This window comes from Agaricus bisporus (assembly GCF_000300575.1).
Source record: "Agaricus bisporus var. bisporus H97 unplaced genomic scaffold AGABI2scaffold_13, whole genome shotgun sequence".
In the NCBI taxonomy this organism is placed as follows: Eukaryota; Fungi; Basidiomycota; class Agaricomycetes; order Agaricales; family Agaricaceae; genus Agaricus; species Agaricus bisporus.
This window is the reverse complement of record NW_006267348.1, coordinates 426,344-451,654: the sequence shown is the minus strand read 5'-3', so window position 1 is coordinate 451,654 and position 25,311 is coordinate 426,344. Positions and strand designations below refer to the sequence as shown.

General features: G+C 46.1%; 7 protein-coding genes across 7 annotated transcripts; 5 read left to right on the top strand and 2 right to left on the bottom strand.

Annotated features, from left to right (window-relative positions):
* Positions 1-1,905: 1,905 nt before the first annotated feature.
* AGABI2DRAFT_195570 (hypothetical protein) lies at positions 1,906-2,643 on the top strand. Its single transcript, XM_006456400.1, has 5 exons — positions 1,906-2,024; positions 2,083-2,120; positions 2,170-2,351; positions 2,408-2,516; positions 2,583-2,643. The coding sequence occupies exons 1-5, from the start codon at positions 1,925-1,927 to the stop codon at positions 2,640-2,642; spliced, it is 489 nt and encodes a 162-aa protein (XP_006456463.1). The 5' UTR covers positions 1,906-1,924; the 3' UTR covers position 2,643.
* A 336-nt stretch (positions 2,644-2,979) lies between these two features.
* Positions 2,980-3,695, top strand: AGABI2DRAFT_78299 (hypothetical protein; the record flags this gene model as incomplete). Its single annotated transcript, XM_006456399.1, has 3 exons — positions 2,980-3,020; positions 3,080-3,179; positions 3,258-3,695. Coding segments are annotated over 3 exons (579 nt in total), but the record flags the coding sequence as incomplete, so codon positions are not given.
* Positions 3,696-3,984: 289 nt separating this feature from the next.
* Positions 3,985-5,453, bottom strand: AGABI2DRAFT_195568 (hypothetical protein). The gene is made up of 9 exons (XM_006456398.1): positions 5,404-5,453; positions 5,319-5,355; positions 5,163-5,262; positions 4,696-5,097; positions 4,628-4,636; positions 4,549-4,564; positions 4,393-4,490; positions 4,276-4,330; positions 3,985-4,218 (listed from the first exon to the last, which is right to left on the bottom strand). Exons 1-9 carry the CDS (start codon positions 5,438-5,440, stop codon positions 4,193-4,195), a joined length of 780 nt encoding a protein of 259 aa, XP_006456461.1. The 5' UTR covers positions 5,441-5,453; the 3' UTR covers positions 3,985-4,192.
* Positions 5,454-5,808: 355 nt separating this feature from the next.
* Positions 5,809-8,506, top strand: AGABI2DRAFT_181076 (hypothetical protein; the record flags this gene model as incomplete). The annotated part of the gene is made up of 9 exons (XM_006456397.1): positions 5,809-5,835; positions 5,892-6,044; positions 6,120-6,257; positions 6,438-6,452; positions 6,618-6,886; positions 6,910-7,033; positions 7,096-7,861; positions 7,921-7,974; positions 8,034-8,506. 9 exons carry the CDS (start codon positions 5,809-5,811, stop codon positions 8,504-8,506), a joined length of 2,019 nt encoding a protein of 672 aa, XP_006456460.1.
* A 576-nt stretch (positions 8,507-9,082) lies between these two features.
* AGABI2DRAFT_122355 (hypothetical protein) lies at positions 9,083-10,871 on the bottom strand (the record flags this gene model as incomplete). Its single annotated transcript, XM_006456396.1, has 4 exons — positions 9,083-10,135; positions 10,197-10,208; positions 10,268-10,333; positions 10,389-10,871. The coding sequence occupies 4 exons, from the start codon at positions 10,869-10,871 to the stop codon at positions 9,083-9,085; spliced, it is 1,614 nt and encodes a 537-aa protein (XP_006456459.1).
* A 2,363-nt stretch (positions 10,872-13,234) lies between these two features.
* Positions 13,235-16,084, top strand: AGABI2DRAFT_122354 (hypothetical protein; the record flags this gene model as incomplete). The annotated part of the gene is made up of 5 exons (XM_006456395.1): positions 13,235-13,500; positions 13,553-13,697; positions 13,751-14,204; positions 14,254-14,343; positions 14,397-16,084. 5 exons carry the CDS (start codon positions 13,235-13,237, stop codon positions 16,082-16,084), a joined length of 2,643 nt encoding a protein of 880 aa, XP_006456458.1.
* A 3,757-nt stretch (positions 16,085-19,841) lies between these two features.
* AGABI2DRAFT_188389 (hypothetical protein) lies at positions 19,842-24,015 on the top strand. Its single transcript, XM_006456394.1, has 23 exons — positions 19,842-20,026; positions 20,076-20,093; positions 20,154-20,265; positions 20,319-20,394; positions 20,453-20,581; positions 20,632-20,670; positions 20,727-20,793; positions 20,851-20,882; positions 20,948-21,178; positions 21,238-21,321; positions 21,381-21,394; positions 21,453-21,514; positions 21,574-21,756; positions 21,810-21,851; positions 22,026-22,224; positions 22,281-22,339; positions 22,392-22,752; positions 22,803-22,866; positions 22,917-23,076; positions 23,125-23,369; positions 23,423-23,530; positions 23,589-23,697; positions 23,756-24,015. Exons 1-22 carry the CDS (start codon positions 19,945-19,947, stop codon positions 23,667-23,669), a joined length of 2,448 nt encoding a protein of 815 aa, XP_006456457.1. The 5' UTR covers positions 19,842-19,944; the 3' UTR covers positions 23,670-23,697; positions 23,756-24,015.
* The last annotated feature ends 1,296 nt before the right edge of the window (positions 24,016-25,311 follow it).

The window sequence follows — 25,311 nt, the reverse complement described above, 5'->3', positions numbered from 1 at the left end:
CCTCAGGCCGGGAATATCACCGGAAAATTCCAAGCTCCCCAAGTTTTATTAGGAACAAAGTGGCGGCGAACCCGTGCCATTGAGCCGAAAGAAGTTGAACGCACATTCACTTATCTCCGAGCTCCGATCGAACACTTCTAAGCTCGTCAGGCTGACAAATAATGGTCCCCACTCTTCCGGTCTGCCGAAGAGGAAGGAGGAACTTAGTCAACCATCTCTTCTCCTATAACGATATACTTAGCTCATGAAATCTAAGGTACTACTCGTGATGACGGTATCACAACCTCGCCGAAGCGGTCAAGGGATAATTTGTCGACATAGAGGCTCGGCCGTATTGAACATAGAAGCACTTTGCGAGATGAAGGATGCAGAAGTCATGGAGGCGAAAATCGACATCGTCTTGAGTAGAGAAAAAAAATTGAAAGAAATCACTGCCACTAGAGGCATGAAATCATCAATGAATGAGAATAAAGAGATTGGTTTCACTGTATGATACGTTCAAGTCAGAAGCACCTGGTGCGCGCTGGTACCGGGGATCTCGGTCGTATTCAATTCAGCTGCGAAGTGCGACAATGCCTCGGCGGGAAGACTAGAATCACTCCTAAGCTCGAGATATTTGCCAAACCCTGACCGCCGTTTCGCTGGTGGGAGAAGAAAAGCGACTAAATTCTCGAGATATGTACACGGTAAACTCGGACGTCAAAAATAAATTCACGTCGGACTCTAGATCGAACCAGCAAACTAGTTTCAAATAGCAAGGGTTGAACTGTTTCAACACCTACTCAACACTCAATACTTTCAGTCTGATATTTCTAGAAACGCGATGGGGGTCGCTGTAAATTGATTTTGCATTGATGACGGAATGCCCTCTTCTTTCCGAAATTAAGGGTGTATGCCGGTCTTAATATCTTTTGTAAAGAGACGGCTCTCGGGCTCCTTAGCCTCGGGAGACAGGTAGAGATGGAGAGTCCAGTGGTGATATATGATAGATAAGAGGCGAGGTTCAGAAGACGTTGGACCGCGAACGAAGAGAAGGAGGTATAAAGGGAAATAAATATCAGTAGAAATGGAGGACTGTATGATATCTTTGCACATTCAACGGAGCGCTGGAGCTGTAGACGTCGAATGGGTATGAAGGTAGAGGGTGATACTTGGTTAGTTTCTGTCTCTTGTTCCTTCATCTTGTGAATATCACACCGTATACCTGTTCGGTTCGCGTATTCGTTTCAAGTAAAGTCACACAAAGCGTTGGCTACTTTCAGAGTCGCAGGCTAGCTACTGCCGGAGTTACACAGTCGTACCGTCGTTGGAACTTCCAGGCTCCGATTCTCGTCATCAAATCTCACTAGTAGAGTAGTAGCACATCTCCTACTTGATATCTTTTATCTATCTGTACTACTCATAATGAACATCAGACATGAAAAAATTGATCGCAGTAGGTCATACGACGTGCCAGACCGTTTTAAAGCTCCAGAACGGCCGGGCACGTCGTATAACATCAGCTGTAAAAATAGGTATGACCGGAGATCCATCCTTTTTAGGCTTTGAACGTCGGCGGACCTGAGCATTCAAGCTGCCAGAACACCATGTCCGCATCAGTACCTTTCTTTGATGACTTCAACTGCCTCATCTCCCCTCGGCCTGATTGAACCAGGATGCACAACAGAATCTGAATCCGAAGGAATTGGCTGAGATACTTTGAACAAAATCCAGGGATAGAGGAGATACTACAGGAAAATAATAGCTACAATCATTAAATCAGTAAAACCGGCGGTGTTGTCACGAGTCGTCATCGGTTCTTCATAGAACGAGAATACCTGTTTTGTGTACAGATGAGATTATCGTACTCCACCTTGGATAGGCAAGTGATATATAAAGGTGCGGGGTTAAGAAAGAGGCCTCAAGTTTCCTTTCATCAGTACTCATGGCTGTCAACGAAATAAAGTCTGGCAATCGTTACACGCTTAGGAATGTTGCAAACACGGATGCCGTCCTAGACCTCTCGGGGGAGGATAATCGTTCGCGTATGTTTTGTTATTGCAAGTTAACTTGGTTTTCAGCAGGTTACTGACTGATTTCTAGTAATCGGATACGAACCGCATGGAGGCGATAATCAGAAGGTTGAACTAGTACTTTCAATTTATCTGCTTTTGACTTAAAAAAAATTAGTGGTTGCTAGAAGAGGTCATTGGCGGTTGGCTCCTCAAGAATGTTGCTTCAGGACTCTACGTCTCTGTCGATGCTTCTCCGGATCAGGATGGAGATTATGCCAATGACACGAATGTCATCGGTGCTGAAGAGAAATTCATATGGCACATCTGGCAGGAAGAAGGCGTAGAAAATGCCTTCAGGTAAGTACATCCTATGCATCGATTCCTCATTGTTACTGATAGTCTTGATGGGACAGAGTTTCAGTCCCTAATGTTCGGAAAAGCCTTGATCTCTCTAACCACGGTGCAGGCCCCGACGTCAAGATCTGGGGTAAATGGGAAGGCAAAAATCAGCTTTGGTACTTTGAAGAAGGTGAGTTACCAGACGCCTGAGCCTCCACGATGATGCCTAGATACTAATGGGTGATGATCAGCTTGATTCTGTACGATAGTGTTGTAGGACATGAAAAGAATATATACGTGCGAATGTAGCTAAGCTTTTGCCCCTGACTTGGGGGATAAATCGATAATGGGCCAGCGACTCATAATCAAACGTCCTGTTGATTGCGTCTTAAGTGAATTCAATTAGTCAGCCGCATCCTCCTGAGCCCAGCGATTTCTCATCAATTCCTAATATCGACGTGAGTCCCGGAACTCTGCTTAATAACCATGAATAAGTCGTTTCATATAAAGACCTCTTCCACACGCATAGATCATCGCCCCATAGAAATCCGCCGACGTCGAGGTTGATCATGACCACCCCGAAAAGCGTTATAGTAGTAGCCGGTAATTGACTTTCATCCGCAATCTTGTGCTCTGACTCCCTCGCGCAGGTGTCGGGAATGGACGTGGAACTGGAGCTGCCGCTGCGTAGGTCAACAGATATATGAACAAATAATTCATAGACAAGTAATCGGGTCATCCCATAGCCGTCTATTCGCCAAAGAAGGTTATGCTGTCGCCATTGTGGCCAGAGGAGCCGATGCAATCAATAAGCTATCTGATGAGATCAATAAAGCAGGAGGAGAGGTCAGCACTTGCGCATCACGATGTTCTGTTTCCGGCACCTTCCCGGTGGAGGTTGCTAATACAAAGTTCACATTGCAGGCTGCAGCTTTTCATCTGAATTCGTACTCGTACGACGACGTCACAGCCGCATGGACATCAATTAAGCAGAAATTTTCGAGATCCTCATATGAGATCAGGGCTGCCATCTGGAACGTCGGTCACAGTGCGTTCAAGAAGTTCATGGATGTCACTCCGCAGGATATAGTGGAAACAGCTGAAGCCAACATGAATGGTGCTTTCGCGTTTTCCAAACAAGCAATCATTGCTTTCCAGGAGAATACGATTGAACAAGAATCTGGCGCAAAGGGAACGTTGATATTTACAGGAGCTACTGCATCTCTTCGTGGCAATGTCACTACAAGTATTTTTGCTGCAGGGAAGTTTGCATTGAGGGCCCTTTCCCAAAGCTTGAACAAAGCGTACGGTAAAGAAAATATTCATGTGAGTAATACTCATATATCCCGAACTGATCGTTGATTAAATGATGCGTGACTTTAGGTGGCGCATGTAAGTCCACATTCAACGTCAATCATAGGCAATCTATTTGATTAATGGCTCCGAACTAGGCTGTCATTGACGGTGGTAAGTCCACTTCATTTGGTCGAGCCTTTCTTGACGTTCAAACTCCTTGCAGCCATTGATACTGATCGCCTCCCCAATGACCCAGAGGCTGTCAGACTAGGTCCAGACAGCATCGCAAAGGTGAGTATGCCTGTTCTCGGGTTGCGGGTGTTTTCGCTTATGCTGGGTGGCATATAGTCATACATGTATCTCGTCAAGCAGGATATATTTGCATGGTCATGGGAATTGGACTGTAAGTCTTTTCGTCGCATTGAGAGAAACAATCTCACACATAACACCACTTTTCATAGTACGTCCCGCCCATGAGAAGTGGTGAACAATCACATAGTCCGACGTCGGGAATATAATTTCATGTCACCTATTATTGTGCCAACAAATCGAAAGTTATTCTTCTACCACCTTTCATGAGCCGGCCGTACTAATGATCTGCGTCATTTTGCTGTTATTAAACGTGAGAGTTTAACGTTTAACGTACAATCTAATTCCCATGTCCACGCGGAGCGGTCTTGGTTTGTCAAGTATGCAAAGGCCTAGAAAGGAAAGTTTCATTTCAGATACCGGCTTCTCAGATTGTGGTACGATGATGTCGTACATCTGCAACACTTTCGGGGTTTAGGCGAATGTTCTGATTAGTATCGAACTGATCGACTTTTGAACTGAACGCTTGACGTGTACGTTCAGTCAATATCTCTGGGGGGAAAGAATATGACTAAAATTGGAAAGACAAGCACAGGGAAAGTTGACTCACTTCCGTCAATGATGACCTTTAATTATGTTCCAATTTGGCATTTGAGTAGAAATCTGATGTTGTGAATATCGTTACTTACATGGGCAACCTAATCATGGATCTGTCATTTTAGTAATTAAGATGTGAAGTGGACAGATTGACACATACATGAATGTTATTTTGTCCGAACTCTTTGGCTAAGCTCTGAGAAAGAGCTCTTGCACCAAATTTACCGGCCGCGAGTAAACTTGTCAGGGTATTTCCCCGGACACTCGCTGTCGCTCCAGTGAATATTAGCGTCCCTCGTTTACCCGAAGTTTCTTCGATTTCATTTTTACTGAAGGAGGAAATTGCTTCGCGAGAGAAGGAGAAAGCGGATGTAACGCTGACTTCAAGGCTCTGCTGTATTTCATCCTGCGTGATTTCCATGAATGGTTTGAAGACTGATTGGCCCGCGTTGAAGATGGCGGCACGGATGTTGTAGGTTGGGCGGCCATAAGTCTCTCGTATCAAATCCCAAGTTGATGACATGTCTTCATAGGAATAAGACCTTAATGGGAATGTCGTCGCCTTGAAAGAAAAAGGCACTCGTTATAGACAGAAGTAAACAGCATCCGAATGGGAAATAGACAGACATGACCACCGGAATTGCTGATCTCATCTTCAAGCGCTTGAAGCTGTGGTGCGTGCCGGGACAACAAAGCAAGATGGTACCCTTCTTTCGCAAAGCGACGGCTAGAAGTCAACGTTCAAGTCGAAAAAGTCTACACCAGTGCAATCCGAAGACTTACGCAGTAGCTGCGCCTGTACCAGAGGTACTGCCCACTCCTGTATGATTTGTGTAGTGATATGTTCAGAAATGGGGTTTGAGCTCACCAGCCAGAACCAGAACACGCTTTGCAGCCTGAGCCATGAAGGAAGGTGACGTCAAGGAAATAATGCTTATATAATATTCCTCGACTTGGTTCCCAACTCATATGTTGGACTCACCGCCTGCAAGTCCGCCCGCCAAAAAGGCGAAACTGACTGAAGAAGAACCTGTGGACACACCAGAAGATCCTGAAGATGACTCTGAAAACCACTGCAGCATTTGTTTGCAGGCCATGGAGGACCGTACAGTCATCCCTCATTGCTCTCATGAATTTTGCTTCGACTGCTTGATGATCTGGACAGGTAAACTCATCCTATGATACGACAGGGCGCAATTCTTTAACATTGTATAACTAGCTCAATCTCGTCGTTGCCCTCTTTGTGCTCAAATTATCGGCGACTACCTTATTCATGACATACGGTCCCGTTACGATTATCGTAAACATTACCTTACGCCATTGAGGTCTAACTCGCCACCGCTACTTCCCCTCCAGACTACGGCTGCACTAGAAGCACGGAATGCGGCTCGCCGTAGGAGAAGGGATCGCGAACATCGACGTCGCCATGAAGAGCTTGACGAGCTGGATAAACTAGAATTCTCCATTGCTTTTCGTAGGTGGATATACAAGCATGATTTGTATGCCAAAGTACGTGTCGTTCAGTCAATGACCTTCCAACCGTTTGATTCTTGTGATTACCAGGTCTAACGCAAGTCATGTTAGCATGTCGCCTCCAATTCATTTACAAAATATCGCCCATACCCTACTCCTGCACAATTCACTGCATCTCCAGATCTCATTTCAAGGACTACTACCTTTTTGCGCAGAGAACTTCAAATATGGCAAGGTCTTGATGTGGAGGTGTGTTTCATTTGGCACAACAATTAACAGTGTGAAGCTGACCTAGTCAGTTTTTGACCAATCTCATCATTTCTCTGATAAAAGCTATCGATATACGTTCCGAGTCCGCGGTAAAATTGCTAGCCGAATTTTTGGACATGGATACCCCTTTTGATTCAAGAAACCGACGTGTTAACGCAGAGCATTTTGCACATGGTGAGTGCAACATCGTTGCGATCAATTTGTATGACTCATGGCTTTTTAGAGGTCTACTCTTATGTCCGGTCGCCTTTCCGAGATCTTTTTATATATGATAGTGTAGTGCAGGCGAGTACTGACCTTGCTCGATAATGTTTTGAGCTCATATCGTTGTTGTTACAGTATGAGCGCCCGCGCGATGTTTCACCACCACCTCAAACGCGGAGGCAGAACGTCCGGTGGCAGGCTGAATCTCCAGAAAGCCATGAACACAATCCTCAAATGTCATATTCACTTGCACCGTCATCTCGTCAGTTAGATCATCGCGGATCTTCACTAAGGGAGCAGGGCAGAGTCGCGAATTCACATCAATCGAATAGATCTACCTCACCGAATATTGGTCTGGTGAGGCATAAAGAATGGCAGAAAAGAATGGACGAATCTACTTTGAGGTAATATCTCAAATTATCTTCAGTGCAACATTTGTGAACAACCCGTTAAGGACCCCGACGCTCAGGATTACAGGGCAGAGCAACTCTGAAGATAAAGGAGATATCAACGAATACACATCAGCTTCAGGAAAAGGGAAAGAACGGCAGGTATGTGGTAATCGCCGAACTGCTGGCCGCATGAAGCTCATTAAATCCATTCACTGTGCCAGAATAGCGTTGTCATTGACCACTCAGGTCTTTCTTTATCGTATCCAGATAGCAATGGCAACGGTCGTGTTAACGATATTTCTGTGCCTGCCGAACTTTCTGCGTTTGGTATCTCAAACCGCTTGGAGTCGAAGCAGAAAGTATTGAACGGTCATGTTTCATCCTTGTCGGACGCTCGGGAAGGAGCTTGCGCGTCTTCTACGATTGACCCACCTGAAGTAGAGAAAGACGCCCGTACCAAGAGAACGCGACCTAGATCGTTGGTTGAGTCCATAAGGACACACCTTAAACCCGCCGCTGCTACCTCACGATTACTCAAGAAGGAAAGAGACATATTATCCCTTCGCCCTGACTCAAAAGGCTCTCACGACCCGAGTACCCCTCCACGCATATGCCCATCGGATTCAATATCAAGTGCTTTTCCTGACCAAGATGGACTGTTAGATCGCACGGATAAACATCGGTTTGAGGGCAAACTGCATGGAGACTTTGCGCTCGGAAGGGTATCGATAATTAATCCCTCAAACTCTTCAGACTCTTATTTCATCAAGGGCGAAGCTGCTCCGGGGAATGGTGTTTCCCATCCCTCGACATCTGGTGGCCTTCATTCTGCTTGCGGCGACATTGCTCCCTTGGCGCAGCAACAACCATCACTCCCAATTGACAGTCTCCAGGGCGAATCTGAATTAGTCCAAGATGTGCCACAAAATACAACAACATCGACCGCAGGAGCTCAACAAGTTGACTTGTTAGAGACTGAAATGCCAGGTGGGTCCCTTGACAAAAGAACATGTCGCGTATCCGTTAAACTGACTGCTGGCTTCTAGTTGAGGCACGAGCCCTGGAGCGCGATGACAAAGATCACGTTAAGGACAATCGAGGTTCGAAAACTTTCGCACTTGAAGGGCTATTCTTACCCTGACTCACGTAAATTTAAAAGCACGCCAGATTGATAACCCACACGTGGCACCTAGCCTGCATCCTGCACCCCCTATGACTGTCGCCAAACAGAACAGTGGGCCGTTTAACCCCGATTTAATCATGACACATCAAGGCGACGGATATCTTCTTCTGCCGAAGCAGCAACCTCGCTTAAACGATAATGAAAAAAGCATTCGCGAAGCTATATATTCTCACCAGCCAAGGGAAGGTGTCAAAGAAGTCAAAAAACGGCAATACTCTCCACATGCCGAAGCCACGGTAACTACGTCAGCGTCGGAAGGGAGCCTTTCAAGGGTTGGCGTTGGAAGATCAATGTTGGATTGTCGTGGAATTGATGGTGACAAAATGGAGGATAAAGATGTGTTCTTGAATCCCAGATTGGATACCACCGCACTGGAGGCGAGTTTGAAGAAGCGTATGCGGTTACGGGCTAAACTTGCTGCAGAAAAGCAAGCGGCGGAATCCAGGTGACCCTTGATGATAATATAATAGTGGGAGAGGGAGAATTAGATGTGATCGTGATTACCTCCATATGTTTGATACCATACGTCAAAATGTCATGACTAGTTCTGCTTAGTCATGGCTCATCCACCAATCAGTCTCAGGGCTGTTCTGACAGTCTTCAGTATCGGGAAATGTATTATTAGATAGCTAGTATAACCACCATAAAGACAGACAGATGTATCGGGTCTCCGCATTATCAGAGCTCGAGACAAGAACCGGAAGGGTGTGAAGGAAGGTGCAAACAATACAGATGGGGCTCAGCAACAAGGCGCAAAATAAAAAAAATACACACGATTAACATGCTTCTATCGGTACTGATTATCACGAATTATTATGACGTTCGAAAGAGGGGACTGATGTATAAATTCAAAAACGAATGGATGACTAGGAGATGTTTTTTTGGAATGAGGGGCACCGGACTTTTGCAGTATTCGTCAAATAGCGTGAGATCTATTGCTGCTGAGAAAAACAAAAAAAATGGAAATGAATGGATAGCATATGAAAGCAGCACATTTTCAAAAACATTCGGCGCGCAAAAAATGTTCAGCCGTCAACTGGATCATCATCGGCCTCCGACAGGCTCTTAGCAAGCGGAGAAGAAGTCGGAGTCGAATTTATTGTCGCTGAGTACGGTATGAAACTCGCACGAACGGGATCATAACGACTACCGCGATTGGATGATGTGGATGCAGTGTCAAGCAAAGGCTCGTTATGTACCGAGTCAGGAACGAGCGATGCTTGTTCAGGATCCAAATGATTATAGTACGGTGAGATAGGCGGTAGAGCGCGACGTGCCAAGGGTGAGGCCGAGCTAGCTCTCGTTGCTTGTTGCTCGGAGGGAGGTCTCACGAAAGCAGCAGGCCTAAGATTTGCTGCGAACGACATTTCATTCCAACGCGGTTGAGGCTGGAGTGTGAATGGTGGAGGAAGAATGATTCGGGATTGACCGTGAACATCATGCGATCGAGAAATGAAGTGTGACCGTGGTGAAGAAGGGAACGATTCTGTCCGTGGGCGGAAATACTCAGGGGGCGAAAGAGTGACTAAGGGAGATTGAGGTCGTGGTACCCCGGACACGATTGCACCTTCGGAAAGAGGGCGGGCGGAATGGTAGGACAAAGGGGGCAATGTCCGGTTAAAGTTTTGATCGTATGAAGACGCCGCGTGCCGTGTAATTGGTGCTGGTGGCGGGCTGTGCACTTGGGGTGGTGACCCCGATGCATATGGCGTGTCGGTGCGAGTACTGTCATCCAGTGGTGAGTCTGCATCTCTCTGGCCGCGAGAAGGGCCTGGATAAGAGGAACCATACCCATCAGCACCTGGCACACCAGGTCCAAGAAGCTGGCTTGGTGGCTCCACAGATTGGCTACGCGAGGATTCTCGTGGAAATTGAGGGCGACCATAAGGCTGTTGGACGGGAGTATTATATGTGACGGGTAATAATTGAGGATTCGGTGGAGGACTGACTCCTGGCATTACGGGAAAAGGGCTCGAGTGACCTTGAGGCGGATAGGCCGGGAAGGGTCCATATCTCGGGGGGAGGGGTGCCGAGTCGTCTGGCTCTTTACGAGGACGTCTTGCCTTCTGCCTCTGGTTCTGTTCGAAATCGAAAGTCAACGGTCGATGATTGCGGAAGCAATTAATTTAAAAAGAGCACCTGAAACCAAATCTGAATGGTAGATGACATCAATGGAAAGGAACGTGGAGTAATGAAGTACTCGCCTGCACTTTACGGGCGCTCAGACCAATCGAACGACCAACTTCCTCTCTCATAGCTGTAGTCGGAAACCGAGACTGAGATGGTTGTCATTAGAGCTGAAAATATGCTAACTATTGGCGGGGACCTTACCTGTGCGAGTAACGCGTGAAGGACGGCAGCCTGATGGGGCGTCGTCAAAGTACGCGTACGCTTCTTCTTGGTTGGCATGTCTTCTTGAGGATGTTGTCCAGGAAATTTGCCTTTGGAGTCATTTTGTTCATTTTCTGGGTCTGGCGAATCGGATGATGGACTCATTCGCTCCTGTAAATCTTCTACTTTCGGTGCCGGCGAGAGCATTCGGTAGCGCTTCACCATAGATGGATTTTCTCCTTCGGTGACTGCAGAAAACGGGCGTTTGATTCCAGATTCCACCACCTGACTGTAAGCATAGACAGGTGGGGCTGTGGACGTGGAGGCGACGGGTTGTCGAAGTTCCGGCGGAGACTGATCTATAGGAAAATTATATGGATTTTGCTTAAGTATGTAATTTCGTGATGTCGTTGAGCCCGGGGACGGGGTAGAATTAGTGAGAGGAGAATTAGGGGAGGGAGAAGGAGAGCGCGAACTAGGCATCCAGAGTGAATGCAGCTAAAGTAAACCGGAGGGCCTTCGATGCAGTCTCAATGCATCGAGACGACAACGCTGTGGCGGCAACAGCAAGATATGTAGCCAATTGCAAAAGAAGCCAGGGTTGAGCGTCGGAAGATACTCATGTGAAGACGTTGCCGACAGTTAGAGCCGCATGTTACCAACCGGTTTGATAACGTTATTGAAACATTCAAACCATTGATCATGATTATCCATGAAACCCATCGAGATCTAGAGTTGATCGAGTCTTCCTATAAACAGGGGCACGCGTGATCACAGGTCAAGGGTTAAATGCACAATTCCCAGCCTAGTTACTGTGTCTGCGATGTCCCCGCCCTGACGACGTCGACCTCGGCCTCTATGTCCCGATTTCGAGAGATTTTCATGCGACAAATGCATCCTGCGGCACAGCCAATTCCCACCGTAAAGTAGCAACGAACACTCGCGAAGGATACGAACATAGAATGTCACACATTGTCACAAGCAAAGACGAAATTAGTAGGTTCAATTGATTCGAATTGTAGTTACGAGCGGCGCGGTTCCATAGCCTGCCGCGAGCGATGAGTTTGATTTATAAAGAACGGCATAGGCACTCGATTTCGCGCCCGCCATGATTCGGTAATCAGCGGGAGTCGATGTCAAGTCACTAGGTTGAGGATTTAATTATCCTCAGGAGCGGTCATACGGGGAAATTGGTGCCACGGGGTCAACATAAAAGTGATGTTTGTCATTAATTTCTGCATTTTGTACATATCGATTCAAATACTGAGGGAGCGGAATTTATTCAAAAGACCACTTGACAACAGATACTTACAAACATCACATCATTCGGACGGCAAGCTTTCGCACACCAGGCATTTGATTGACTGCGTCTTTAATTGTCTCATTATAGAGAAGTTCACTAATCAGCTGTTTGGCACGCAACCTGGACGTATCTCAAACCTTGTGGTGAGTATTTTGAGGCAACCCCAAGGCAACCCAATGCACGGCCTGATGTACGACACGCTCCCGACTTAATGTAGTAGTAACCCCTTCCAAGATATGTTATTTCCTTGACCCTGAAGTTTGGTCAACGACAAATGTTGTTATTGGATTGGGACCGGTAGCAACACGGCAACGGATTCCGCTATTGAGCGATGCTGCTTGAAGCGATTCGAAGTATCCCGGACTGGTTTGGAGTAAGCACATGCTTTCCGAGAAAAAGAGGTACCCTAATATTGGAAAGTCGAGTGACCTGAAGAAGGCATTTTCCGTGTGGATATAATCATACATCGAAATCGAAGATCGATGAAATGAACGTGAACCGCGGACCACTGTACGAGCCGCAATTTGGGAGAATAGTAATTGCATGCCATACGGTGTCGTCATTGGCCACAAAATAAGATCTGAGACCCTGAGGATTGACACATCACAAAGGCATACGAGCTCAGTCGATGAACCTAGGAGGCATGCCGGGACCTCGTTGCGTGCCATTCCTCTGACATGATCCTCGAGAACAATTACAGCTTCTATTTTCTCCGATCTGCGTGTGTATTTTTTACCTCGCTGAAACCCAGCTGAAACAATTGGTGACTTCTTAGGGCCATACCCCGCCGTTTTGAGAATGGGTGGCTGACATAAGTGCAAATTCTGATTTTTCAATAGGGAAGAAGCAGAGAGCTCCTAGACCAGGAAGGAAATCGGAAAGAAAATTAGCGAGATTGCCTAAGCTCTGTGACGATGCCAAATAGACTCCCAGGAGTATTCCTCGCTAATGCCACGAGGTTATATTGGATAAAAGAGCCACGTGCCACGGTGAAGGGATAAATATATATATAATGTACGAGGCCATTAAGAAACCAATACTCGAGGGCGAGAACTTTTTTCGAAGTGCGGCGTAGCGGTTACCGTCCCAGAGAAGAGGTTGTTGCTTGGCTACAACATCCAGAGTGAAGTATGTACGGATTCCGAGGTGACGAGATTGGAAGGTAAAAGTTGGGTAGACGAGGGACCGTAACGAGGCTCTTTTTGGGGCACAGTGACCAAGTCAGAGAAAGCTGGACAACTGCGGAGGTAATCGAAATGCGCGAAGGAAGCTTCTTTCATAATTTTTTGGAAGGTTTCCGTGAAAGGTCATCAGTAATGCCAAGCGTCTAACTTGGAAACGACCCATTAGTCCATGGTCGCATGTCGTCGAGTCGCAGACAAGAGTTGGACACAGCAGAAGAGATGTAGAATAAGAATACAGTTACACTTTTAGACTGCGACTGTACGAGCGCCCCGAGTTGCCGATGGTCACGTGGTTCCAGCGATGCAAAGAATTAGCTAAGCAGCTCTGTGGACAGAAAGAACCTGAGCCGCAGAGTGCAATGGATGCAGCTCTTTCTCCTCCCTCCTCCTCCCACAGTCCCTTGTCGCCGTCGCGGCCAACGACGACAAGGTCAGGCCTCACCCTCGTTCTTCCCTCTCTCAAGAACCTCAAGGCTGCCAAGGCCGACAAGAAAACCACCCAAGCTGCCCACATCCCACAGTCTCCCGCTATCGATGTCGAAGGGCAGGAGAAAAAAGCTCCTAGGCCTGTGAAACTAAAACCCTTGAAAGAGGTGCTCGTCAAACTTATCCAGCAGATCAAAAAGTATGCGTTCCATATAGCTGGCGCCCGGATCACATTGAAACCTCTGTTTTAGAAAGGATGATTACGCATTTTTCTTGGAGCCAGTCAAGGTCAACCTTGTTCCTGGCTATCTTGACGTTATAAAGTGTCCCATGGACTTCGCGACCATGACCAACAAAGTCAACCGGGGCAAGTACCGATCCTTGGAAGAATTTGCCGTGCGTCTAAGCTCTACATTCATCGGGCTAGTGACTGAGGGTGCACCACTCAGAATGATTTGAAATTAGTGACGACAAATGCCAAAACATTCAATCCCCCAGGTACTATCTATTACACCGAAGCGGAGAGAATTGAAGCTTGGGCTCTCGACCACATCGCTAAAGCATCGCCAACGGTAATTCAATACGAAACCGACTGGAATATTGACATCGAGAAAGATGACGATACTGCTGTCAATATTGATGATGACGATGAAGATAACCCGCCGACGTCTATTCCAGCCGATGATGTCACGGTCAACGGTCGGTTTCCATCTGTTACTTCACAAACTCAACAAACAAGTGGAAGGCGAAGCACTCGAGGTCCCTACAAGAAAGCGGCCTCGTCAACAAATGTCTCCGAATCCATTGACGGTGACGGCAGGTTGCCTGGCTCTAAGGATGGCCTCGGCGCTTTTCCTCCTTGTTCCGATTGGGCGAACACCATGGTGGCACTGAAGCTAAAAGGTGACTGTTATTAACACCAGTCGAGAAAGTCAACTTATATATCTCATAGGCAAGCGTTACAAAACAAAAAAAGAGCGTCTACGTTTTGAGAAAGAGGGACCTCCATATTTGCCCGACGGAAGTCTAGACTACTCTGAAAGTGCGTTCATACGGTCCTTTTAGTGGCGAGTTGCCTTTGATGAGGTTTCAAAGTGGAGGATCCGTTTTCGATTCTATCCGCTCTTGTCCCAGATCCGCTTTCTCGACCCCGTTTGACCCCGATATACCCTCCAATATCCATACCCCATGCACCTTCAATGCAACCTACATTATCGCAAATGCAATCGACGTCAGAAAGGTCCACACCTCAACCAGAATCATCAATGCGGAACCCTCGTTCAACGTTTTTTCCCTCCACCGTCAATCTTCCCCTAAATTACAATCCTACACTCTCCATAAATTCTGAAGTACCTTCAATTACGACATATCCTAAACGGCGGCATTGGCAAATCATCCGTAATGCGACAGGTCGAAAAGTTAAAGATAATCCAGACGAGTTAGAAACAGATGAGCCGCCATGGCAAACAGGACGCGAAGCTCATCCCGCAGATTTTGGTTCGTTTGCAGTCCTCGCTGGTGCTCTTTCGGAAGAGATGAAAAGGCGGGGAGTCGATACGAAAAATGGTGAAGAGGATAAAGCTGTGTTTGATCTCATTAAAGAAAGTTTAGAACCGGTTGGAGTACAGGATGACGAAGAAGGATCTGAGGATGCTACGATAACAGCATACACAGAGGCTTCAACCGCTACCGCCAATGAATACTTCACACCTCAGCGAGCTGCCGAGGCTGAAGAGTACATTCGGGACGTGGTCTATGGCGGCGTCGATGGCTTCGCGTACGCGCGCAGTTTAGCCGAATTTGTTAGCGCTGATCCCGTGGAGGTAAGCTTTCAAACTCTGCGTTTCACAATTGAAAGTAAATGTTGGTCCCAGCCGCAATGCCACCCTTCGCCATCAGCGCCATCAGAATCAGAGCTTGGCATGTCATTGGTTAACTATGTACAGAACATCGTGGACGAGTTAACCGAAGGTCGACACTCGCTCTTACGAGAAACTGCGGAACATTTGCAACTTCTGTCATTGAATCCGCTTACGAAAGTGGAAACCAACTCAGTAGTCGCCGATCAGACTGCGGCATCATTACATCTTGTGCCCCAGGCCTCAATTGCGCTACAAGCTTTACTTCAGATCAAACTCCAGAAGATTGATATGAGTGCTCTCATAAACAAGCCGGAAGAATTGTTCCTGAGTGAAGAAGAGTGGGCCGGTAAAAGCCTTAGGGTGAAACGGAAAGAAATGGAAGAGAAAGCAAATGTCTCTGTCCGTAAACGAGCCAAGGCATCTGTCGATGGAGACGCTATGACTTTAGAGGAAAATGACGAGAAACAGGCCGATCGGGAGACTTGCTCCAATAATGGTGCATTCGAATTGGAAGGTCCTGAGGAGTTGGCTGGTGTGTTAGAATACGTGGCGAACCTCATCGTGGTGCTCAATCAACGCGTGAGTGTTGGATTAGGCATAACAGTTGGACCGCATGTGGTTCAGGCTTCTTCCGAAGGGCATAGCGATACAATAACGAAACTTGCTACGCCAGAAGACCCTACGCTACGCAATCTTCGATTGAATCTACTAGCACTTGCAAAGAGAGCACCGCTAGACATGATTGCACGTCTGCCACTGGAGCTCGTTCCCGAACACATTCGTCATTACATTCCAATGTTAGATTCGTCAAGTGCACCCGCCTCTACCTCTTCTACGGGGGTCAGTACCCCTGCTACCTCATCCCCTGCCATATCCACCATCCCGACGACCACTGCTTCGCCGACCAGCTCGAATTCATAACTAATGTGATTTTTGGTTGCCTGAGCTGATTCGAACTGGTTCATTGGTTTTTCTAATCAACTTCGAAGCCATGATTGTCAGGCAGCCAATGCCTTCTAGCCAATACAGTTGTCATGTACACTGCCCCATTTCGTGCGGTAGTCGGCTGACTCGGACGCTATTGTTAGAACTTGGGAGAGTTGAGAAACTTGAGATGCCTCATCATTCTTTTATAGATTTATTAATTACTTGATTGAGACCAAATTGTATAGGTTGTTAATTACCATGAATTTCTTTTTTTTACATTGCACTGTATTTAATACATTGTATGTTATTTTTCCTTGGTATTTCATCACCAACTTAACTACTATATTGGACGGGTTCATAGGAGTCAGATCGACAGTTAATTGGGCATCAGACGGCAATAGTGCCATGGCCCATGACAGCTTAACGTATGACTCGGATTCCTGCGTTGTCGGAACGTAAATAATGTTGGCTAATGTATACCAACTCTCTGCCACTAATGTCGGGGTAAAGGCGGAGAAAACGAACACCGTGTGAAGGTTGAACATGAATTGTAGGGGTGATATGACTCTTCCCTGATACGGGAAATGCGGGAAACAAGTATGTCATTGAGATGACGTGGTGTCTAGCCACTCATTGATGGCATCTATAAATACATTAGCATATGAACGATCGTAGCCATGTGCGAAGCTAGCACTGGGACAAACCGACGTTGATGAGCTCTGATGCATCAATAGATGGGTCGAGATATCACGAAGTTGAATGTACGCGTGGTGGTAGCAGCGAATTACTTACCTTTTCAGTGACTTGATACCAAACTAAACCAATCGCACCGACCCCACATTTCTGGGGCCTATCTATCAATTGCAAACTTCAGGCTGCTGAGACTTGTTGGAGGGGCCAGAGACGATGACTCCGTTCGCAACCACCAAGACACGCGCGAAGCCCCTCTCTTGACCACTTAATCCTGTTCCACCTGTGGAAACATGCTGACAATTTTGGTGGCTGATTGAAGGGGAACAGCGGTTTCTTCATTCTAATGATGATATTGATTTGTAACAGAATTATCAAGAGTCAATGACTGAAAGTCGGATGTCTGAGCTAGGACCGACAATAACGGTTCATAACTCATCCAGGTACACTTATCTGAGGAGAGCCAGATTCAGGGCGTGTTCCAGGGCTATGATCGAAGATGACTTGAGTAAATCATCTTGATTCGAAGATGGTCCAGCAGAAATAATTTGACGGTTTTTGTAGCAAATTGTTCACGATCACATCCAACTGGATAACTGATGCTTATAATATGACTGTTATGTGCCATGTCGCGGCGCTTGATCTCAGTGGACTAATGTTCCATATTTAGATCAATCAGTGTTCCATATAATTGTTGATCAATTCGATCACCAATGCTAAAAATGGCCTGAGCTTCTTCATTGGATCTTCATTGGATCATTGCATAGAGTTACTAGGCTCATAGCCTCGTATTTCACGCATCAGACTGTGAAATAGGGATTAAGTGTGGATTCATCGCGCTTCGTAGAAGACATATCAACAACCGCAACAGCGGACGCTGTCAGATACTGGGAAAATCGCGTGGATCAGATGTGGTTCAAGCGCTATACCTGTAAATGAAGTGACGGAACCACCAAAAATTGTATTCTATTGAGAATGACCACACGTTGATTTTTGGTCAAGATAACTGGGTCACGGCCATTACTCTATCGACGTTGGACGGCGATTGCATCATGGATGGAATCGTTGAAACTTGGGGTGAGCTACTAGCTGCTACTAGTTCCCGCCGTAATTAGAACGCCGATGATCATAATTTATAGTCCGGCATGCAATGTGATTCATGAAAAAGGATGATAAACCTCCCAGACCGGTCGCCCTCCATCGCGAGCGTGCATCAGGGACAATGGCCCTGGCTATGAAGACTCTCACCACCCGTTCGCTTGCTGAATTGAATAAGAATTGTGTTAATTCTAGATGACAGTTCTGATTGTTTGACGATTCACGCTATGTATCAAAAGATGAAATTAAAATTTCACATCCGCTGAACAATTTTGTTCGCCTTCTGATTGAGCCGAATGGATGTACACGCCCTTTCCGTTTCGGAATTCATGGGACCGCGTGTTTTCCAAATGCAGCAAGCCTATTGCCTACTCTCCTAATTGTTTCCCGACGCTCGCACCATGGCTGTTCGATTTTCAAAAAATCATAACTCGCCTGTCTCAATCAGCTTTCAGTTGAAATAAGGCGAACATAGATATATCAGGAGAACAGTGACTCAGGTGTCGTCCTTTCCGCAGTGGACTTGACCTGTCAAAGATGAGACAAGGAGATTCCCGAAATAATACATATAGTAATACGTGAGTGACGTCTCATCATTACAATATCAGATCTACTAGCCGGACTTGATAAGCAAAATCGGTATAGTGTTTGTATTCAAGAACCTGGTTGCTCTTTGATTGTTTAGTTGTGTATCTGACCTAAGTTTTGGAGCAAATATTCTTATATCCTTCATCTTTGAGGCGGGAGTGTCAATGTCAAGAGGAAGAATATTTAAACCAAATCGGCAGTCAAGATATTTTAGGAAAAATATCATATATTGAGTTATCGGGGGCCGGTAAAAGTCGAGACTGATTTGTGATTTTGTGAATTAGGAACCGCCAGGGAGCTGCCGAGTCCTTGCGTGGCCTCGTCGGATAGAACCGCAACGGCTATTGTCCCCACTTGAAGAGGGGTGGTCTAAGCTACCTCCAGCACTAACCGTTTGTGGCATGTTTAAGGGGTCCAGACACTCTAACGAGATCTAATTTAACATGGTCCGAAACAAGCATAGACTCCGAGTGGACTACATTCAATCAGTCGCTGCAAGTTTGATGAAAACACCTCCATCCGAGAAGACCCAATAGTAGCTTTCAAAACGGTCTCCTGAATGACGACAAAACGGACTGGCCCAGAAAAATAGGAATTTGGCATGGCTAGCCGAATCTTCAATATCTGGTCACCGAACCACAGAACCTCTTCGTCCCACGAACAATTCGCATTCACAGTCGACCGAGCGACCTGGTTTCCAAAGTCATAAAACTCCATCTTCTCTTCCCCCCCAAAAAGTTCCTTTTTTTGATCAATTTGCAAATTCTGCCACACATGTTCAAAGGCCGTAGACTAGCTGCAGAGTCAAATCGTGCTCCGAGTCAAATTATGTTTTCTTTTTTTTACAAAATATTTTTAACAGCGCACGGCTCATTTTCTTTTAGAGCCCACAACTATAGTATTATATTATAGCACTTCATTGTTATATGAAAGCAATTGTTCAAACGTTCAAGTATGACCGGCCTCAAGGAAGTCCATTTAGAGAGAGCCCAGCCTTTCCTTCTGTTCGATGTATATCAAGCATTAACTTATTAAACCATCATAATCGCTACATACTAGGGCAAGCAGTTCCTGACCAACTCGGTTGACCGTGTCCCTAGCTGTCCCTAGACCGTGTCTCTCGGCTGTAAAAGGGTGGCATTGATCCGTTCAAGCTTATTATACAGGGGCCACAGTAGCTCAACACGCCATCCAATGATTCATAAAATGAGATTCGAGTAGTTGGTGAGCGCTGAGTATCGCGGCGAAAGAAAGATGTCGTCGTCAAAGGACAAAGGCGGTATGCAGTCTGGGGCCGGGCTACTTCTTCATTTGGAGAAAGCACCGGAAGGTGTCGGTGAAACACGTGGAAACATTGTCAGCTCATCACCGCCCACCACAGCAAGTAAACACCGAGTACTTTATCGATAACACCCCTATTGATTTTCAATAGAAGATTGGAAGCACCTATCGAATCTGCATCACAATAATCACAAAGCATGAGCAGGTTCACAAATGCATTTACGGATGCAGTCAAGCTGGTCGAAAAGGGCGTAAAACATGCTCGGGCTGAAGCAATAGGTTAGTTTCTTTGGCTGCTAACCGTGCTTTACATTGAATTCGCATCCAGGTCGTTTTAACCCCAATCGTGCGTTCTGTTTTCATGACTCCAAGGCAGGTTGTCACAGTCCGAGAATTCGTTTTCTAGGGCGACACGATGAGCCCGAGGAGCAAGAACAGGACAGAATTCGTGCTGAAATCAGGGCTGGCCACCGTTACGAGAGTTTTTCCACTATACGAACCGAGAATTTTGTCAAATGGTATGCCTTCATCTGGTGTTGATCACTTCACCCAACGTATATTCTCTGCTTAGGCATATCGATGGCCATGATTATATGTGGGCGCTTTCTGAAATGCTTGAAAGTGCCAGAGAAGTTATCTTTATACTTGTAAGTGCCATGTGTTTTCCAATTCTCTTGAAGAGACGACCAATCATCCGAAAACTAGGATTGGTGGTTGACTCCAGAACTATACTTGCGTCGCCCTCCGGCGAAATACCCTGAATACAGACTGGACCGGATCCTACAACGTAAGGCCGAACAGGGTGTCATGATTCATGTCATTGTCTACAAAGAAGTCAGTGATGTATCGATGGTCTCTGAAATGAGTTGTCTGACGTTTTGCAGGTCACTCAAACTATGAACATGAGTTCGAAACACACCAAGGCAAGTTAGGTGTACATCAGAGGTATATTCTTTCTGTTAACTCCTACTTCTGTCAGAGAACTTTAGAGACATTACACCCAAACATTAGTTGCATGCGTCACCCTGACCACATCGGAGCCAAAGGTAACTTATTTGAGGATAACATCATCTTTTTTTGGAGGCGTAATTCTTTTTGCACAGATAGTATCGAGTTTTGGTCTCATCACGAAAAGGTTCATACACTGGATTTTGACTCCATTATTGTTGCTTGACGGTTGCTTGACGTTATCAATATTAGGTTGTCGTGGTGGATAATCATTATGCTGCCATTGGTGGACTCGATCTCTGCTTTGGTCGCTGGGACACGCATAACCACCCGCTTGCCGATGTCCACCCCACCGACTTCTCCAAGACACTCTTCCCTGGACAAGATTACAACAACGCTCGTATCATGGATTTTCGTGATGTATATAATTATGCTAGCAACCAGCTTTCCATCTTGGAGAGTGCTCGTATGCCTTGGCACGATGTGAATTCCTGCGTCCCCAAGCTTCGGGCTATGCTCATTCATTCAATTTTGTTTGTTAGGTCCATATGACTTTCTGCGGTCCGGTAGTTTTGGATGTTTGTCAGCATTTCATTGAGAGGTGGAATGAAATTAAGAAACGGAAGGTGGGACGGTCTCCGTATTTCTCAATAATTCTTCTTCACTTACTGATGAGGCCTATTAGTATCGCAACGAACCGTGAGTCGACTACCCCATCGTGATTGGTGCATTGTGCTCATTATTCTATTTTGTGCAGAAGATGGCCGTGGTTGGACCTTCCGCACAAGCCGGAATATGCGCCCGAGGAGGCTGTTGCCCGTACGTATATGATTTTTTTCGTGTCTTCGTGTGCGTGCACGTAACGGATGGAATGCCAGGTCACCCCCACCTGGATAAATGGCGTGGGATTGGCCAAAAGTACAAACAGAGATGGCACGGCCTCGTTGATCCGGATCCCGAGTATCCGCTTCCTAGAAATGGAACATGCACTGTCCAAGTTGTACGCAGCGTCAGTGACTGGTCTCACGGTGTACTCACTGAGCACAGTATTCAAAATGCTTGTGAGAATGTCACTATTCTTCCAGTCAGCACTGAATCTCAAATGTGAACGTAGACTTGAAGATGATTGAGGAAGCAGAGCATTTTATCTATATTGGTATTTATTGTTTCCTTTATGCTATTCAATTCGTTTCTGAGCTCAATTCATAGAAAACCAGTTTTTGTACGATTATGGATCATATGCAGGCATTCTATTGATGCTCATCGTGACATCCTTTTAGCATCTCGTCTACAACGGATGGCGATGTCATCACTAATAAGATTGCCAAAGCCTTGGCTGACCGAGTCATTCGTGCCGGTCAAGAGGGAAAGCGTTTCAAGGTTGTCATTTTTATTCCTGAAGTTCCCGGGTTCGCAGGAAACGTCAAGGACGAGGGTTCCTTGAAAACCATAATAGGTGCTCAGTACAGGACCATAAACCGCGGCGGGAATAGTATCTATGAGAAAGTCAGAGAGGCTGGATATGAGCCGTGAGTGTTCTCGCATGCATGACCGTGGTAATGCTGTTTACTCATATTCTCTACAGTTTGGATTACATCCGATTCTACCATCTGCGTGCCTATGACAGGATTAATGCGCCCCTTCGTCAGTTAATTGAGTTCGAATCTCCCTTCTATGTCTCACGATATATCTCTAGAATACATCTCCCAAACTGAAGATGCTTCAGGAGTGAAATTCTTTGACGCTCAAGTTGCTCTGAGCCGGAAGTGGGTTGACGGGGATATGCTCACATCGCAGAAGACTGTTCAGATCAAAATACCCAAGGAAACCACCGAGGGGCTTGTACAAAGTGATCAAGCTGGAGAGGATATCCAGCAGTTATCGATTCCGGAGAGTGAGGAACAAGCTAATGAAACTATTACAAGATTTGAAGAAGGTGCGAAGAGCGTCAGACGCGACGAAAATGTTGCAGACAATGTGGTGCAGCATATGCTGCAAGATAGGACTACATTGGCGGAAGAGGAATGGGAGGGAACGGAAGAAGAGGAATTGAATGCGTATGTTATCTTTACTATCCCCTCTACGCTTCTAAGAGTAACATCGATAGATACGTCACGGAGTTATTGTATATCCATTCCAAGGTCATGATTGTTGATGATCGACGGGTTATCGTAAGTTTCAGTACGCAGTTTCAATCTACAACAAGCTGACTTTATTGAAGATGGGTTCTGCCAACATCAACGATCGTAGCCAGAAGGGTGACGGTGACTCCGAAATTTGTCTTGTTGTAGAGGATACGGATATGATCCAGTCCACCATGAATGGGGAACCTTATGACGTCTCGCGTTTCGCATCCAGTCTACGCCGTAAACTTTACAGAGGTAAGCACACCCTTGATGCCTTGACAACTGAGGGCTAACATTTCAAAGAGCACCTTGGTCTCATCAGACCTCAAATGTCCGATGGTTGCGATGAGCAAACCGACTTCATGCAACCGGCACCGCTTCCCAACCCTGACGAGACAGGTGAAGAAGAAGATCAGCTTGTTGCGGACCCAATCTCTGAGCAGACTGAACGGCTCTTGAGGGAGACGGCTCATTCGAACAGGGAGATTTTTTCAGAGATCTTCAAAAATGTTCCTACTAACGTTGTTAGAAACTGGAAGACCTATGACGTATGTTTCTCAATTTCCATTTCTAGACCTGGACTCAAGGGCTTTATGTGCAGAATTATGTCCCTAAGGTTAAGACCGGCCACGTTGCCCCTGGTATCACCCTCGACCGTCTTAAAGAAAAATTGAGCCGGGTTCGCGGTGCTGTGGTAGAAGCTCCACTTGTCAGTCACATTCCTGCCTGGGCTTCACTTGGCTGGCATTGATTAAGATATTCTATAGGAATTCCTTATAGACGAAAGTGATCTCGTCAGCGGAGCAGAATGGACAAGTTTTAACCCTACGTTACCCATCTACATATAATTTATTCCTTCTCAAAATACTAAACCTTGTAAGTTGTGGACTCGCGTGGGGTGTATGTACTAAAGTGATCCGATGTTTATTTCTAGTAGAGTTGCGAATTCAACGTCAACGTGGAGCGATTGATGTATCTAGGTGACGGAGGGAGTATATATATTTAGATGAGTTCTCATTCATGGATGGATGTAAGGGGGTGAATCAGTGAGTACTATGTCACACGCTTGAGCGCCGGAGCTATAGTTTGCCTATTTCTTCGACCACATGAACATGGCTGTCAACTCGGCTGTCACTGGTGACTGGAGAAGACCATCTCGACTATCATTACCAAATTATAGAAACAATACAGTTTCGTAAACTGTCATGATACTCTTAAGAATCTGTCAAAAGAGTGAGAAAACTCAAGTCAAAATATGTCCGTCTCCGCGAACCCCACGCGATCGTCTTCGCCGGAATCTCACGAGACTGAATGGGTTGGTAAGGATACACTGTCGCGTCGGTGTTTGTCGCTGGCAGAATCAACAGGTCATTCATTCAGCTGCAGTGCGCTGAGGATCTACTGCTCAATCTCAACTTCAGAATGGACGGCGAAAGGGAAGGAATTGAAGATGGCCGCGCACGCCAAGATTGTGAGTGAGGCAGATTGAAAATTGATTGAGAGACATATGTATCATTGACATGAGATCTTGATGACTCGTACTACTTATCCCGGGTTTATTAAGCGACAATGTTCTGGAGGACGAACCAGGTCATTATGATTCTTCCGGCTGAGACTTGAGGCGCATACAGGATTGGAGCTTAAAAAAGCTATTCGGAGAGTGGTTCTGTTGATTTCGAAACCAGCGATGCGGATCGGCGGAGTTCGTCAGGTATGCTTGCTGACTACTACACCTATTATCACGGCGAAAGGAAACAAAGTATCAATGAGGTTCATATCGAGGTGCTCGAAGCCACCGGTTTTAGATTCCCATTGAGTCATATATCATATGAAATGGAAGATACGACCTTCAGACTGTGATTTTCAGTTCAACAATCATGCGCATATTCAGTATTTCGACTCGAGATTTGTATTCAATTATTTGAGTTATCTATATCCGACATATGGTTTATTATGAACTACTTAACGACCAGGTTCCGGTATCCTCATCGTCACCGACGAATCGACGCCAGTAACCATGATTCAGGTTACTGCATTCATCGCTGACGCTGGTGGAGGCAACGCTTCTTTACCCTGGTTGAAGGTGGAGATCCAGCAACTCGAACTTAGGACCGTTTCTCGTAACGTGTAAAACGTAGATAGAATCTAATTATTATCATCAATCGATGCCGCGCCCTAATAGAAGCGAGCGAGTGGGCTGGCTCGCGACAGACATTCTCCTGGCTTATGAGGGGGAAGCTCGTCTCCTAGTATGCATGTGCTCTTCCGGGTCTGATGAAGGCCGATATCCTGAATCCTGGTGATTAGAGGGGTAATCTAAATGGCATCTACGCACTGGCCGTAACGAAAGTAGTAACCACGGCACTCCCATTCAGAGATTCGGACGTCCCGGGTTGAACCAGCCTTCTCATGATCATTCATGGAATGAAGCTCTAGCGCTGATGAACTGATTTGTGCTTTGGCTCGTCATCTACGTTTCAATCTGATCTT

Excerpts from the sequence above, each read along its gene's own strand:
- AGABI2DRAFT_195570 (XM_006456400.1), top strand. The coding sequence starts at position 1,925 with ATGGCTGTCAACGAAATAAAGTCTGGCAATCGTTACACGCTTAGGAAT. Across the intron at positions 2,025-2,082 it reads GGGGGAGGATAATCGTTCGC|TAATCGGATACGAACCGCAT; the intron begins GTATGTTTTGTT and ends ACTGATTTCTAG. Across the intron at positions 2,121-2,169 it reads ATGGAGGCGATAATCAGAAG|TGGTTGCTAGAAGAGGTCAT; the intron begins GTTGAACTAGTA and ends AAAAAAAATTAG.
- AGABI2DRAFT_195568 (XM_006456398.1), bottom strand. The coding sequence starts at position 5,440 with ATGGCTCAGGCTGCAAAGCGTGTTCTGGTTCTGGCTG. Across the intron at positions 5,356-5,403 it reads GCGTGTTCTGGTTCTGGCTG|GAGTGGGCAGTACCTCTGGT; the intron begins GTGAGCTCAAAC and ends CAAATCATACAG. Across the intron at positions 4,331-4,392 it reads ACCCCGAAAGTGTTGCAGAT|GCCTTTGCATACTTGACAAA; the intron begins GTACGACATCAT and ends TTTCCTTTCTAG.
- AGABI2DRAFT_188389 (XM_006456394.1), top strand. The coding sequence starts at position 19,945 with ATGAGCAGGTTCACAAATGCATTTACGGATGCAGTCAAGCTGGTCGAA. Across the intron at positions 20,794-20,850 it reads TGACCACATCGGAGCCAAAG|ATAGTATCGAGTTTTGGTCT; the intron begins GTAACTTATTTG and ends CTTTTTGCACAG. Across the intron at positions 22,867-22,916 it reads TTGATGATCGACGGGTTATC|ATGGGTTCTGCCAACATCAA; the intron begins GTAAGTTTCAGT and ends ACTTTATTGAAG.